At 50.2% G+C, this 16442-nt stretch overlaps 1 protein-coding gene across 1 annotated transcript; it reads left to right on the forward strand.

Annotated features, from left to right (window-relative positions):
• Window positions 1-10169: 10169 nt before the first annotated feature.
• Window positions 10170-15971, forward strand: MRPS18A (mitochondrial ribosomal protein S18A). The gene is made up of 6 exons (XM_053458577.1): window positions 10170-10308; window positions 13446-13477; window positions 14099-14203; window positions 14665-14788; window positions 15342-15411; window positions 15688-15971. The coding sequence occupies exons 1-6, from the start codon at window positions 10191-10193 to the stop codon at window positions 15830-15832; spliced, it is 594 nt and encodes a 197-aa protein (XP_053314552.1). The 5' UTR covers window positions 10170-10190; the 3' UTR covers window positions 15833-15971.
• The last annotated feature ends 471 nt before the right edge of the window (window positions 15972-16442 follow it).

Here is a 16442-nt window from a genome sequence, read left to right on the forward strand (position 1 = left end):
TGCTGGGGGTTATATTACTGTATACAGCGCTGGGGGTTATATTACTGTATACAGTGCTGGGGGTTATATTACTGTATAGAGCGCTGGGGGTTATATTACTGTATACAGTGCTGGGGGTTATATTACTGTATACAGTGCTGGGGGTTATATTACTGTATACAGCGCTGGGGGTTATATTACTGTATACAGCGCTGGGGGTTATATTACTGTATACAGCGCTGGGGTTATATTACTGTATACAGCGCTGGGGGTTATATTACTGTATACAGCACTGGGGGGTTATATTACTGTATACAGCACTGGGGGGTTATATTACTGTATACAGCGCTGGGGGTTATATTACTGTATACAGCGCTGGGGGTTAGATTACTGTATACAGCGCTGGGGGGTTATATTACTGTATACAGTGCTGGGGGTTATATTACTGTATACAGTGCTGGGGGTTATATTACTGTATACAGCGCTGGGGGTTATATTACTGTATACAGTGCTGGGGGTTATATTACTGTATACAGCGCTGGGGGTTATATTACTGTATACAGTGCTGGGGGTTATATTACTGTATACAGCGCTGGGGGTTATATTACTGTATACAGTGCTGGGGGTTATATTACTGTATACAGCGCTGGGGGGTTATTACTGTATACAGCGCTGGGGGGTTAGATTACTGTATACAGCTCTGGAGTTATGCTAAATATACATTATACAGGGCCGGCTCAGTGTTGCTTGCAGGAGAAACTCACCATAGAGCCCTTCATAATGAATAGTTAATGCAGTAAGATAAAATGGTTACTTCTTTCCATCACTCCTGACACAAATTATCCTCCACCAGGCCTCACCTTAGAAACATCGAAACCCAGAACCTGCCGGCAGATTCCGGCAGATCGGCCCCCGCCACGATGTATATAAGGACGCGATGTATATAAGGATGCAATGTATATAAGGACACAATGTATATAAGGATACGATGTATATTAGGATGCGATGTATATAAGGACGCGATGTATATAAGGATATGATGTATATAAGGATATGATGTATATAAGGACGCGATGTATATAAGGACACAATGTATATAAGGATACGATGTATATTAGGATGCGATGTATATAAGGACGCGATGTATATAAGGACGTGATGTATATAAGGACGTGATGTATATAAGGACGCGATGTATATAAGGATACGATGTATATACGGACGCGATGTATATAAGGATACGATGTATATTAGGATGCGATGTATATAAGGACGCGATGTATATAAGGACGCGATGTATATAAGGACGCGATGTATATAAGGATGCGATGTATATAAGGACGCGATGTATATAAGGGCATGATGTATATAAGGACGCGATGTATATAAGGACGCGATGTATATAAGGACGCGATGTATATAAGGATATGATGTATATAAGGACGCGATGTATATAAGGACGCGATGTATATAAGGACGCGATGTATATAAGGACGCGATGTATATTAGGATATGATGTATATAAGGATACGATGTATATAAGGACGCGATGTATATAAGGATACGATGTATATTAGGATGCGATGTATATAAGGACGCGATGTATATAAGGACGCGATGTATATAAGGATATGATGTATATAAGGACGCGATGTATATAAGGACGCGATGTATATAAGGACGCGATGTATATAAGGACGCGATGTATATTAGGATATGATGTATATAAGGATACGATGTATATAAGGACGCGATGTATATAAGGATACGATGTATATTAGGATGCGATGTATATAAGTACAGGATGTATATAAGGACGCGATGTATATAAGTACAGGATGTATATAAATGTATAAGCAGCGCCTCTAAAACATTGAATAAAGGGATTATTGTGCGATGCTCCCACACTGCCCTCTAGTGGCCGCGCTGCGCGCTGCACACAGACGTCGACAGTCCATGGAAGGAATCTGGTTTGCAGTGGCAGTGATGCGCCTCTCATCCACTTCCTGTGACATCATTGCAGGATAATAATTTGTGGTTTTGCAGGGGAAGTGGACACGGGTCAGACAGTTACTGGCCTTTAGTAATACTGAGTAACAGCAGCGGTGATTTCACTTATTAATAAATACATTGCGCGGCGTTTATCATCCCATCTCCGTAGGTCATAAAGTCTCACAAAACCTCTCAGAAAAAATATATTATTATGGTGATAATTCCCCCAAAATGTGATTCATTCCCCCACTTTGTGTGTTTTTTTATCGTCTGCCTTTCATACTGGAAACAAACCAGCTCAATTCTCATAACTCCGCGCATGTTATCATTCTTCATCGCTCTGTATTAATATCGCCATAAATATTAGTTTAAAAGCTTAAACATTCCGCTTTTTGGGATAAACACTGAAAACGCAACGTCCCCCATCAGCCATCGTTCCCAAACCTAAAGATAATGACTGAGTAAACATCGGCATATGGAGGGGATGTGCGGCTGCTCCAGGCGGATTCCGAACGTCAGGCGTTCCCTTTGGTCTGAGGACGCGCGCCTCCAAGATTAAGGAAAAATATATCTATTTATTACCTGTGGAGTTTGTGCAGAGTGCAAGCTCTGTGGGGCAGATGAATTGGTTAAAAGTTTGTTCATTTGCTCACATTCAGTAAATTACAGAACTCTCTTAACTCTAAAGAGGCTGAAACATTCTGTCGTGGTTTTCCAAAAAATCATTTATTTGTCATTCCACAAAAAAAGGTACGAAAAATGTATTAAATTATATTTTTTCTGGCGTTACGTAGAGATTTTTACATTTTTTTAAAGCTAAATCCAACATCATTAAAAAGTGAATTCCACATCTTTCCTGCTCTTACAGTATTAACGTCTAATATTCCTCCCGGATGCTTCAGGTGTCCAAAACGCGGCATATTTCTTGGGGGGGGGGGGCATGAGGTGTTCAGGGGCGGAGTTAGAGGTGGCGACAGGACCGGGGACAGCTACGCGAGCCATTCAGAGATCTTCTAATCATCCGCACCGGCCCATGAGCTCCACTGCCGGCAGAAGAGGAGCAGCTCAGCATTGCCTTAAAATCTCACGCAGAATGGGACAGTTGGGAGGTATAGGTCCACAAAACTTCCTTTCTTCTATCCCTAGAACTCCTTTCTTCATACCTTTCATTCCCATCTTAAATATTTGCTTCGGATCACTTTCATGTTCCAAAATGTTTTCCATATGAAACACATACTGCAGATTCACGGTGACTTGGCGAGGCCTCGCTAAACAAACCCAATGTTTAAAATAAAAATAAAATGCAAAAAAAACTAAATAAATAATAAATTCTTAAAATAAATAAAATATCACATAAATACCAGAAATAATAAAATATATTAAAATATATATATTTTCAGAATAAAATAAATTGTGCATATATTATGATATAATGAATATATATTTCATATATAATATATATATATTTTTTAAAAAACAGGTTTTTGGTATCACATATATATATAAAAATATATATATATTGCTGATCCTAAATTCAGGTCACATAATTCTGCCGGAAACACTGAATTTTACGCGGATGTTTCTATTGTTTTATTTTTAATATTCCTAAAGTTACCCAAATCCTTCCATAAATACACAGCTCAGTATTTGTGATTCTTCGGCGTTTTCTTAGTTATTTCTCAGCGGGAAGAAGGCTCTTTACGGGAGGTTTCTGGGGGTCTCAGTAAACAGAAATCCTACCTCGAATGTAGTTAATTCGCCAGTAAAAGTCCCAGATGTGCTGTTTAAACGGCATATGGACGGCAGACCCGCCATTAACCCGGGGAGGGCAGGGTTAATGGCAGAAAATCTAGAAGAAAGTAAGAAGAAAATCTGTGTCAGATACTTTCCACACAGCAACATCTGAAACGAGACGGCGAGATGAAAGGGGAAGGGGCATTAACATCCCACATATTACCCCGGCTGGCACAGGAATGGGGAATGGGGGGAGAGGGTATTTAAGAGGTCAGTGGGTTACCCAACAGAAGCTTCACGAAACAAATTACTTTTACAGGATCTCCCATTATTGTTCTCGGGATCGGAATCTCTTTTTTACCCCAGGTGTAGTTTTTGCCCAAAAATATAAAGTTTTCAGGAAGCTGCATATCAGCCGTTTGTATGATTCTCGCTCTGTTATCTGATCCCTGATCTACTAAACCCCCCGACTCCTTATCATACTGCCTGTGGGGAGCAATAGAATGGCTCAGTCTTAATCACCCAGTCTTACTAATAAAAGTCCTGCTGTTTGAAAATAGTGTTTGAATCAAACAAAGCAAACACAGGAGGAATTAGGGCCAGCAGGGGCCCCACGCTTTTTGTTTCTTGTTCATAGCACCTAACCCATTTCTCTGCTCTGCTCCTGCTGCAACGGCTCATTTTTAATGGAATCTCTTCAGGTGTACAGAGGCCCTTTATCACTCCCATCACTCCTGTGTTCCAATGGCCCTTTATCACTCCCATCACTCCTGTGTTCCAATGGCCCTTTATCACTCCCATCACTCCTGTGTTCCAACGGCCCTTTATCACTCCCATCACTCCTGTGTTCCAATGGCCCTTTATCACTCCCATCACTCCTGTGTTCCAATTGGCCTTTATCACTCCCATCACTCCTGTGTTCCAACGGCCCTTTATCACTCCCATCACTCCTGTGTTCCAATGGCCCTTTATCACTCCCATCACTCCTGTGTTCCAACGGCCCTTTATCACTCCCATCACTCCTGTGTTCCAATGGCCCTTTATCACTCCCATCATTCCTGTGTTCCAATGGCCCTTTATCACTCCCATCACTCCTGTGTTCCAACGGCCCTTTATCACTCCCATCACTCCTGTGTTCCAACGGCCCTTTATCACTCCCATCACTCCTGTGTTCCAATGGCCCTTTATCACTCCTGGGTTACAATGGCCCTTTATCACTCCCATCACTCCTGTGTTCCAATGGCCGTTTATCACTCCTGGGTTACAATGGCCCTTTATCACTCCCATCACTCCTGTGTTCCAATGGCCCTTTATCACTCCCGTCACTCCTGTGTTGCAATGGCCCTTTATCACTCCCATCACTCCTTGGTCCCAAGGGCCCTTTTATCACTCCCATCACGCCTGTGTTCCAATGGCCCTTTATCACTCCCATCACTCCTGTGTTCCAATGGCCCTTTATCACTCCCATCACTCCTGTGTTCCAACGGCCCTTTACCACTCCCATCACTCCTGTGTTCCAATGGCCCTTTATCACTCCCATCATTCCTGTGTTCCAATGGCCCTTTATCACTCCCATCACTCCTGTGTTCCAACGGCCCTTTATCACTCCCATCACTCCTGTGTTCCAACGGCCCTTTATCACTCCCATCACTCCTGTGTTCCAATGGCCCTTTATCACTCCTGGGTTACAATAGCCCTTTATCACTCCCATCACTCCTGTGTTCCAATGGCCGTTTATCACTCCTGGGTTACAACGGCCCTTTATCACTCCCATCACTCCTGTGTTCCAATGGTCCTTTATCACTCCCGTCACTCCTGTGTTGCAATGGCCCTTTATCACTCCCATCACTTCTTGGTCCCAAGGGCCCTTTTATCACTCCCATCACGCCTGTTTTCCAACGGCCCTTTATCACTCCCATCACTCCTGTGTTCCAATGGCCCTTTATCACTCCCATCACTCCTATGTTCCAATGGCCCTTTATCACTCCCATCACTCCTGTGTTCCAACGGCCCTTTATCACTCCCATCACTCCTATGTTCCACGGCCCTTTATCACTCCCATCACTCCTGTGTTTCAATGGCCCTTCATCACTCCCATCACTCCTATGTTCCAATGGCCCTTTATCACTCCCATCACTCCTGTGTCCCAATGGCCCTTTATCACTCCCATCACTCCTGTGTTCCAATGGCCCTTTATCACTCCCATCACTCCTGGGTTTCAGGAGTGATGCAAGTTTAAGTTTAAAAGGATAATTGATGGTTAGAAACCGTTTTTGTGATTATGTTACAGACAGAAAACAGCCGAGTGACCCCAAACTTGTGACTGTCTGCGTGTGCAGTGTGTGGGAAGTGTTTGGGGGCTGAGGCCGGCATGGAGTGCGCGTTACTCAGTGTTTAGTCCGTATCAGATGTCGTCGCAGCTCCTCGGTGGGATTTTAGGACCACAGAGGGAAATAAACACGTTAGAAGACGCGCTCGCTGCATCTGGCCGGGGTTATTAGAGTGCAGGCTCCGGGCCAAACCTCGGACAAGCAAAAGAGCCGCAGTATTGCAGTTTTTTCATGTCCAAAAAACTGCAGTATTACTTCAGAAAAACTGCAGTAATTTTTTTGTAAGGGCCCTCCCTGGCCCTCTGATTACCCGCCACGGCTATTATCCCTCCCTGGCCCTCTGATTACCCGCCATGGCTATTATCCCTCACTGGCCCTCTGATTAGCCGCCACGGCGGCCTCCTGCTGATCAGCTTACTCCACATCAATGATGCTTTGATACTCACCTGGTGATTACATCATACCTTCCGGGCACGCATCATCGTGACACATCATCGTGGCCCATCTAGGGTGACCAGGGCAGGGCAGAAGTTTACCTGGGCTGGTCAGGAATATGTAAAAATTATACGTGTCCTGGAAACATGGCCGACGTGGTCACCCCAGTCCCATCATCGTGACGCTACGTGGGTTGGAAATACTTTGAGTTGAGAGGCTTTCGCCCCATTAAAAATAATTTGAATCCCGACATGTAATCACTGGCGTAACTACAGGGGCCACAGCGGCCCCTGCCTGTCCTCATGTATCTGTGGCGTGATACATCTTGGGATTCCACGTTCTAGTCAGATTTTGGTCCTTGGCTTTGTTTTAGATTCAGGAGCCATATTCCTATCCTGCGCACGTTTAATCCCCCCTCACTATATTAGTCGTTACCACTGCTGCCGGTAGGCTGTTCCACTTATCTCCCGCCCTCCCAGACTCAGTGTTTGGGGAAAGTGATAGATCTGCTAGGGGATCACATAAATTATCAGATGAATAAAAGGATACTGTAGTTTTCCTTTGAGTTTGCTAATTTATACCCCGAATTAATTAAATCCTCTCTCCTCATCACGTGCAACATTAGTGTTGTTCTGTTTTGCTTTAATGAGAGGGTGGTAGATAAATGGTACAGCCGCCCAGCAGAAGTGGTAGAGGCTAATACATGTATAGGTTCCTGAATCTAAGACAAGACCAATGACTGATTAGGGTTTGGGTCTTTACAGCAGACTGGACGGGGGCCGCCGGGGGCCGATCTGCCGGCAGGGTCTGGGTTTCTAAATGTAACAGCAGATTCCATTGATCCAATAAAACGGCTTCCAGTCTAGACTATCATTGATGTCAGCAGGAAAGCAGAAAGCTCTGGAGGCGACTTCCTACATGGGCATCTCCGCGTGTCTTCTGCCGGCCCCCCGGACGATGCGACTCGGCGCTGGGGGCGAATTTAGGAAGCAGCTGCCGGATTATCAGTCATTCCGAGATACGAGCCAAAGCGTAAGCGTCCCTAAACCCTCGGAGAGACGCGGACTGGAAACTTCTGCCCCCCCCCCCCGCCCGGCCGGCTGCCTCCGCCGCTCCGTCACGAGTCCATGAGGTCATGGAAAGTGTGGGGACGGATCTGGCAAACGAGGAGACCAACCATATGGAACCAATGGCACCCCGAGTGATTCCAGCCTCCTCTGGTCGGCAGATCCCATGCAGCACCTGCCCCGGCTCATCGCCTACTCTTTAATGTGGGAATCGGTTGGTCATGCGACCAAAACGGCCCTCCTGGCCACATCCTGGCCACATCCGCCGTGGGATTCACTTAAAATGCCCCAAATTCCGTCCAGAATAACGGGTGGGATACGTTGTCGGTTCCTTTGTGTTCCGATGTCTTTGTCACAATGTTGCGTTAGAGCGCGGCTGATGTCCTGCGAGTGCAGAGCGACCGGCCCCGCCAGGCCCCCCGATACCCCCCACCCAGTTTCTTCTGGATAAACATCCCTTCCTGCAGGTTTCAGGGGGGCCGGCACGCTGCAAGCCCCTACTATCCCAACTCGGCAGCTTCCCGCCACCTGCCAGATGTGGAGGCTGGATGTGACCTCCTTTTACCTCTGCAAACATCTGTTGGGTTTCTCTGCGGCCAGAATCCGAGGCGTGGAGACGCGGCGCCCCCTGCGGGTCACCAGTCCCGGCCCTCATCTGCGCTGGAAGATCCCAACACAGGACAGTTAACCCTTTCATTGAAGCAGATTCTACTGAATAACGGGACCTATAGCGAAGCGGGCGGGGGTGGGGAGAGGGGCATCTGCCCAGCGTGGGGACCTCTCTGGGGTTTTGGGGTAGTGGGATCGGCAGGTTTCACTCCTGATTGTATTGGGGCGGGGGTAGAAATCACCATTATTACGCATTTTCTATTTCTGAACAGCCCCGTCAGATGAATTACCGCAGACACAGCCTCCAACGCGGCGGCCATTGCGCCAGATTCAGGGCCGCGCCTCGGTGTGAAGCGAGGGCCAAAAGGGCCAGTATCCGAGCACCATTCCTAGCGGGTCGCCATGATCTGTATTATTGGTTTAACTATAGTGCTGACGTATGCAGTAGAGATGTACAATGTCAGGCAAAACATACAAACTACAACTCCCAGTATCCTTGGCTAGTGTCCGGCACAGCGCTGGCAGTGTTGGCTGCCCCATTGTCATTGTGCTGCGCTATGGAATAGGTTGGTGACAGAAGGTGAGGCTCTTGAATGAATTTAAACCCCGTGAGAGCCACGTCCGGCCCGGCAGTAAATCCCCCCCCCCGTCGGATGACGGAGATTTTCGTGCTGAGAACGCTCTGGGAAGCGCTAATGGATTCCAAACGCTCCCTTCTCTGAAACAACAAATTCCGGCTCCAAACTGTCCAAAAAAAGGATTTCTGAGAAAAATCGTGCGTCTCAGGCGTGCCCTCCATACACTCCGTTCGGGTCGTACATAACCATAACACCCATGTGTCCCTGCTTAGTGCGGCCAGTCCTTTCCCCAAATCCCAGTTTCCTTCTACCCACCCCTATACCCAGCTTTCTTCCCCTGATGCCCCTTTTCCCTCCATAGATGCCCCTCTCTCACATGCCCCTAGGTCACACAGTCCTATTCCTACCCGCTGCGATCATGTATAAGACTCCCAGTTGGTGCCCCCCCCGGTATGTTATGGGTGATATCCCTGCTTAAATGCAGGTGACTCAATTAAGTGTCTCTTTAAATAATGACAAGTCAGGGTTTCCATGACGACCGGTATTAGAGCCATTTGGAGAACACATTTTGTGAGACACTATATAGAATCTTCAATTAAAGGGTTAATATTTCAGTGGTAACGACTCCAACCTTAATCAGTCGTTTGTCTCGTCTTAGATTCAGGAGCCGTATGTCTATCCCATGCATGTTTAATACCCTCACTGTGTTACCCTCTACCACCTCTGCTGGGAGGCTGTCCCACTTATCTACCACAATTGGCTCGGCCCTTGGATATGCCTCGACATCCAGCACTCAAAGAGTTAAATGCCAAAAAAGGGTCATTGTTCTAAAATGTTTTCATTTCAGTGGAAAAATATTGTCCGCTACAATTTGGATCCCATAGCGGGCCTGTCCTCCCCGAACAGAGACACTTGGGATGTACGGCTGGAAGCGGGCACACTGCTGGGTGCCCCCGGGTGGTGTCTGAGCTCCTCTATGGCTACGATGGCGCTATATACATAAAATATATCAGCGTCTACAGGGGGAGGAAGCATCTGCTCAGTCTGCATATAGAAACCCCCAGAGCTTACAATCTACTTGCAGAGGACGTTAGTAATTAGCGATGGTAAACTCTGCCACGCCAAGTACCGGTCACTAACACTCCCATCATGCTCAGCCAGCTTATGTCTGTATACATGTGTGTTGGTCAGGGCCGCCTGCTTTGGTAGTTACTCATGGAGGGTAGCTGAGGGTTATGGGAGTCGCAGCATTGACTGGGAACCTCCATGTATGAAGCTGGCTGAGTGTGATGGGAGTTGGGGTATCGCTATCGCCGAGTGGTTTGTTGCAGGGTGGGTTCTGTGTTGTCTCTGCCCATGGGGCGTGGCTTCGAGTGAGTCTACCACAACAAACATGGCGAACAAGCATATCGGTTGCCTTGGGAGCAGGTGCCGGAAGAGGAAGTGTCAGAGACGTCACGGGGAAGATGGCAGTTTCCAGCTCTGTGCTGTCCCCCGTGTTTCGGTTGCTCCGGGCTGGGTGCGGGGTGCTGACCCGGGGGGCATGGAGTCCGGTGCTGAGCCAGAACCGAGGCCTGCGGGAATGTGAGTGACGGGGTGCGGCGACCCGAGGGAGGCGGGAGAGGCCGGCCTGGGCCACTAGGGCCCAATGTCCTTGGCATGGAGGCAATAGCGTGGGGCTAATGAATGGCACTAATGCCTCGTGCATAGAAAAGGGATATTATACCCCATATATATAACAGGGGTAAAAACACAGCAACGGGGCTATACCGCTGCCCCGTACGTGTAATGACCCGGGGTTATACCGCTGCCCCGTACGTGTAATGACCCGGGGTTATACCGCTGCCCCGTACGTGTAATAACCCGGGGTTATACCGCTGCCCCGTACGTGTAATAACCCGGGGTTATACCGCTGCCCCGTACGTGTAATAACCCGGGGTTACACCACTGCCCCGTACGTGTAATAACCCGGGGTTACACCGCTGCCCCGTATGTGTAATAACCCGGGGTTACACCGCTGCCCCGTACGTGTAATAACCCGGGGTTACACCGCTGCCCCGTATGTGTAATAACCCGGGGTTATACCGCTGCCCCGTACGTGTAATAACCCGGGGTTACGCCGCTGCCCCGTACGTGTAATAACCCGGGGTTACACCGCTGCCCCGGACGTGTAATAACCCGGGGTTACACCGCTGCCCCGTACGTGTAATAACCCGGGGTTATACCGCTGCCCCGTACGTGTAATAACCCGGGGTTACACCGCTGCCCCGTACGTGTAATAACCCGGGGTTACACCGCTGCCCCGTACGTGTAATAACCCGGGGTTACACCGCTGCCCCGTACGTGTAATAACCCGGGGTTACACCGCTGCCCCGTACGTGTAATAACCCGGGGTTACACCGCTGCCCCGTACGTGTAATAACCCGGGGTTACACCGCTGCCCCGTACGTGTAATAACCCGGGGTTACACCGCTGCCCCGTACGTGTAATAACCCGGGGTTACACCGCTGCCCCGTACGTGTAATAACCCGGGGTTACACCGCTGCCCCGTACGTGTAATAACCCGGGGTTACACCGCTGCCCCGTACGTGTAATAACCCGGGGTTACACCGCTGCCCCGTACGTGTAAGAACCCGGGGTTACACCGCTGCCCCGTACGTGTAAGAACCCGGGGTTACACCGCTGCCCCGTACGTGTAAGAACCCGGGGTTACACCGCTGCCCCGTACGTGTAAGAACCCGGGGTTACACCGCTGCCCCGTACGTGTAAGAACCCGGGGTTACACCGCTGCCCCGTACGTGTAAGAACCCGGGGTTACACCGCTGCCCCGTACGTGTAATAACCCGGGGTTACACCGCTGCCCCGTACGTGTAATAACCCGGGGTTACACCGCTGCCCCGTACGTGTAATAACCCGGGGTTACACCGCTGCCCCGTACGTGTAATAACCCGGGGTTACACCGCTGCCCCGTACGTGTAAGAACCCGGGGTTACACCGCTGCCCCGTACGTGTAATAACCCGGGGTTACACCGCTGCCCCGTACGTGTAAGAACCCGGGGTTACACCGCTGCCCCGTACGTGTAAGAACCCGGGGTTACACCGCTGCCCCGTACGTGTAAGAACCCGGGGTTACACCGCTGCCCCGTACGTGTAAGAACCCGGGGTTACACCGCTGCCCCGTACGTGTAAGAACCCGGGGTTACACCGCTGCCCCGTACGTGTAATAACCCGGGGTTACACCGCTGCCCCGTACGTGTAATAACCCGGGGTTACACCGCTGCCCCGTACGTGTAATAACCCGGGGTTACACCGCTGCCCCGTACGTGTAATAACCCGGGGTTACACCGCTGCCCCGTACGTGTAATAACCCGGGGTTACACCGCTGCCCCGTACGTGTAAGAACCCGGGGTTACACCGCTGCCCCGTACGTGTAAGAACCCGGGGTTATACCGCTGCCCCGTACGTGTAAGAACCCGGGGTTATACCGCTGCCCCGTACGTGTAATAACCCGGGGTTATACCGCTGCCCCGTACGTGTAATAACCCGGGGTTATACCGCTGCCCCGTACGTGTAATAACCCGGGGTTATACCGCTGCCCCGTACGTGTAATAACCCGGGGTTACACCGCTGCCCCGTACGTGTAATAACCCGGGGTTATACCGCTGCCCCGTACGTGTAATAACCCGGGGTTACACCGCTGCCCCGTACGTGTAATAACCCGGGGTTATACCGCTGCCCCGTACGTGTAAGAACCCGGGGTTATACCGCTGCCCCGTACGTGTAATAACCCGGGGTTATACCGCTGCCCCGTACGTGTAATAACCCGGGGTTACACCGCTGCCCCGTACGTGTAATAACCCGGGGTTACACCGCTGCCCCGTACGTGTAATAACCCGGGGTTACACCGCTGCCCCGTACGTGTAATAACCCGGGGTTACACCGCTGCCCCGTACGTGTAATAACCCGGGGTTACACCGCTGCCCCGTACGTGTAAGAACCCGGGGTTACACCGCTGCCCCGTACGTGTAAGAACCCGGGGTTACACCGCTGCCCCGTACGTGTAAGAACCCGGGGTTACACCGCTGCCCCGTACGTGTAATAACCCGGGGTTACACCGCTGCCCCGTACGTGTAATAACCCGGGGTTACACCGCTGCCCCGTACGTGTAATAACCCGGGGTTACACCGCTGCCCCGTACGTGTAATAACCCGGGGTTACACCGCTGCCCCGTACGTGTAAGAACCCGGGGTTACACCGCTGCCCCGTACGTGTAAGAACCCGGGGTTATACCGCTGCCCCGTACGTGTAAGAACCCGGGGTTATACCGCTGCCCCGTACGTGTAATAACCCGGGGTTATACCGCTGCCCCGTACGTGTAATAACCCGGGGTTATACCGCTGCCCCGTACGTGTAATAACCCGGGGTTATACCGCTGCCCCGTACGTGTAATAACCCGGGGTTATACCGCTGCCCCGTACGTGTAATAACCCGAGGTTATACCGCTGCCCCGTACGTGTAATAACCCGGGGTTACACCGCTGCCCCGTACATGTAATAACCCTGCCTGTTTAAATCCCCTCACTGCGTTGTGTTGCACGGTGCTCTGCTGTGCGGGGTGTGTTGCGTTGCGCGGTGTGGTCCTGCATGTTGCATTGTGTTGCGGTGCTGTGCATGCGCTGCCTTTACGTTGTGATGTTTCGTAACTTTTTGGTTTCCTTGCAGTGACTGAAAAGAAAGACGGAAACGTGACGGTGGTGAGTGGTGAAACGTGCGATCCCATGTCTGCTTCACGGCTGGATACGGGTGATATAGAGGCACCGGGGCAGAATAATGTATAGTTAAATCAGTGACCGGCCCCTGTATAATGTATAGTTAAATCAGTGACCGGCCCCTGTATAATGTATAGATAAATCAGTGACCGGCCCCTGTATAATGTATAGATAAATCAGTGACCGGCCCCCTGTATAATGTATAGATAAATCAGTGACCGGCCCCCTGTATAATGTATAGATAAATCAGTGACCGGCCCCCTGTATAATGTATAGTTAAATCAGTGACCGGCCCCTGTATAATGTATAGTTAAATCAGTGACCGGCCCCTGTATAATGTATAGATAAATCAGTGACCGGCCCCTGTATAATGTATAGATAAATCAGTGACCGGCCCCCTGTATAATGTATAGATAAATCAGTGACCGGCCCCCTGTATAATGTATAGATAAATCAGTGACCGGCCCCTGTATAATGTATATCAGTCTGTACGGGGTATATAGCAGTATACGCTGCATGGCGGCCCCTGTATTCGGGTGGCTGTTAGTTGCCCCCTCTGATGTGCAGTTACCCCTGGATCTGCCCCTCACCCGCTTTGTTTTGCAGCTGGAGGGTCGGATCAGTGAGGTTACGGCCGCCGTGTGTCCCCCGAACCCGTCCGGCGGGTGCCCGATCTGCCGCTGGAACCTCAAACACAAGTACAGCTACACGGTAAGGGGCCCCGGCCGCTCCGGGGTTAATGCAAAGCCCCACACCGGGTCCTGCGCATGCACCATAAAGGTTAACTCTTTAACTGCTTGGACTTAAAACCGCCATCTTATCGCTTAGAGAGAAAAGCCAGTCCTGATATCTATAGGAGAGATCTATAGGTGGTTTCTTTAACCCTTTGATGTTTTCCATGCACATTGTACATCTGAATGGAAGCATTTCCCTGCCAGTGATTGGCTGCCTCAGAGGCGAGAATCGTCTGACTATGAAGGAGAAAGGGAAGCTGTAGCAACAGAGCTGCAGCTTCTAGCATCTTCCTCTGCTCTTCAGTATAAGGAAAGGAGTTGCACTTTAAATCTTTCTCTCTCTGTCTCTCTCTCTCTCCCTCTCTCTCTGTCTCCCTCTCTCTCTGTCTCCCTCTCTCTCTGTCTCTCTCTCTCTCTGTCTCTCCCTCCCTCCTGCAGGATGTCCTCCTCCTGAGCCAGTTTATCCGCTCCGACGGAGGCATGTTACCGCGCAGGATCACCGGTCTGTGCAATGAAGAGCATCGGAAAGTAGAAGCGAGCGTGCAGATGGCGCACCGCGCAGGTGATGTGTCCCATCCCCCCCATCAAACAGGGTCACCGGTTACTCCCCAGACATCTATGAGATATGTATACGTTATATCGCTATATGTAGCTGTGATGGAGGGGGGGCTCAGAAGATACTTGAGTACACGGAGAGGAGGATCATGGGATACGTAGTCCTCAAAGAGCTCAGAAATAAAACCCTTGTCTTTATAATGGAGCAAATCCGGCATTATTTGCTTTTTGCGGCTCACATTATTCAGAAAAGTCCTATTTCGGTACTTTGGGGTCCGACGCACAGGAATTGGGGGGGGGCGGGTCCAACGCACAGGAATTAGGAGGGGGGGCGGGTCCGACGGGGGAGAGGAGCTGCCGTGCGGTATTATGACTCCCATTCACATTAATAAAAGCCGTACGCATTACAGCAAACCCGGGGAGCGATGTTCTGCGGGGCGCGTGTCTGCGGAGTGCCGAGTATTTATAACCTCGAAATTAAGTGTTTGCTGTAATTAAAGGCAGTCGACTAAAGTGGCCCCCGAGGGCCCGGCCTAAACCTCGTTATCTTCTGCCAGCAGGTCTCCTTCCAAATCACAGGCCGCAGCATTTAGAGGGGCGGACCCTAAAACCAAAGTTTCACCTGAACAGGTGAGACCCCTATGTAACTAGCATGGTGTGTGTGTGTGTGTGTGTGTAAACCTGAGAGGGTGGTAGATACGGGGACAGCATCCCAGCAGAGGTGGTAGAGGGTAATACAGTGAGAGAATTAAACATGCGTGGGATAAACATACGGCTCCTGAATCTAAGACGAGAGCTGGGACTGATTGGGGCCGATCTGCCGGCAGGTTCTGGGTTTCTGTGTCTGATAACGTGGGACAGTGTAACCTGGAATGTTCCGGATCGATGACTCTTCTCTCTTCCCAGGTATCTGACGCGATATTCCGTGACGTCTGTCAAACCCATCCTGAAGAAGGGACTGAAGTGGTGTAAAGTGCGCATGCCCGTCGGACACCCCGCTCTAAAGGACAACATTAACTACAGAAAGAAGCCGCTGTACCTAAAGCACTGAGTGAGGATGGGAATGATGTCCGTGCCCCCAAGCCCCCCCCGGTACCACAGCGTGACATCCGTGACCCCTTTTCAAGGCTGGCGGGAAATCGGCTCGATATCTGCCGGCAGCTCATGAAATAAATCAATGTCGTTTCTCACCTGGGTTTGGCCTGTCGTTTTTGGATGCAGATAGCACCCCCCCACACACACGCTGCGAGGACGTGGATAGCACCCCCCCACACACACGCTGCGAGGACGTGGATAGCACCCCCACACACACACACTGCGAGGACGCGAATAGCCCCCCCAACCCCCCCCCCCCCCGCAGGGAAGGCTGAACACGCGATATACTCTCCTCCGGTCGGCTCCAGCGCTGGCTCAGCAACCGCAGCGGGTGAGGAGTTCAGACCCGGTGCGCGGATTATAACGGGAGTTTCTCCTGCCACTGATTGGCTGTTTCAAGCAGCGAATCAGTGACGGCATATGTATGATCACAGAGAGGGGAAGCTGCAGCTACAGGGCTGCAACTCCTGTGGAAAGTAAATGTCGCCAACGATTTATATATATATTGGCCGGCGGCTTCCGCGCTTCTGGATTTTCATCCGATTACAAATACACGCGACGGAAGG

The sequence above is a fragment of the Spea bombifrons genome, chromosome 3 (assembly GCF_027358695.1).
Source record: "Spea bombifrons isolate aSpeBom1 chromosome 3, aSpeBom1.2.pri, whole genome shotgun sequence".
NCBI classification, from domain to species: Eukaryota; Metazoa; Chordata; class Amphibia; order Anura; family Pelobatidae; genus Spea; species Spea bombifrons.

Coding starts and splice junctions, on each gene's coding strand:
- MRPS18A (XM_053458577.1), top strand. CDS start 10,191: ATGGCAGTTTCCAGCTCTGTGCTGTCCCCCGTGTTTCGGTTGCTCCGG. Junction 13,478..14,098: donor AAGACGGAAACGTGACGGTG/GTGAGTGGTGAA, acceptor TTTGTTTTGCAG/CTGGAGGGTCGGATCAGTGA. Junction 15,412..15,687: donor CCAAAGTTTCACCTGAACAG/GTGAGACCCCTA, acceptor CTCTCTTCCCAG/GTATCTGACGCGATATTCCG.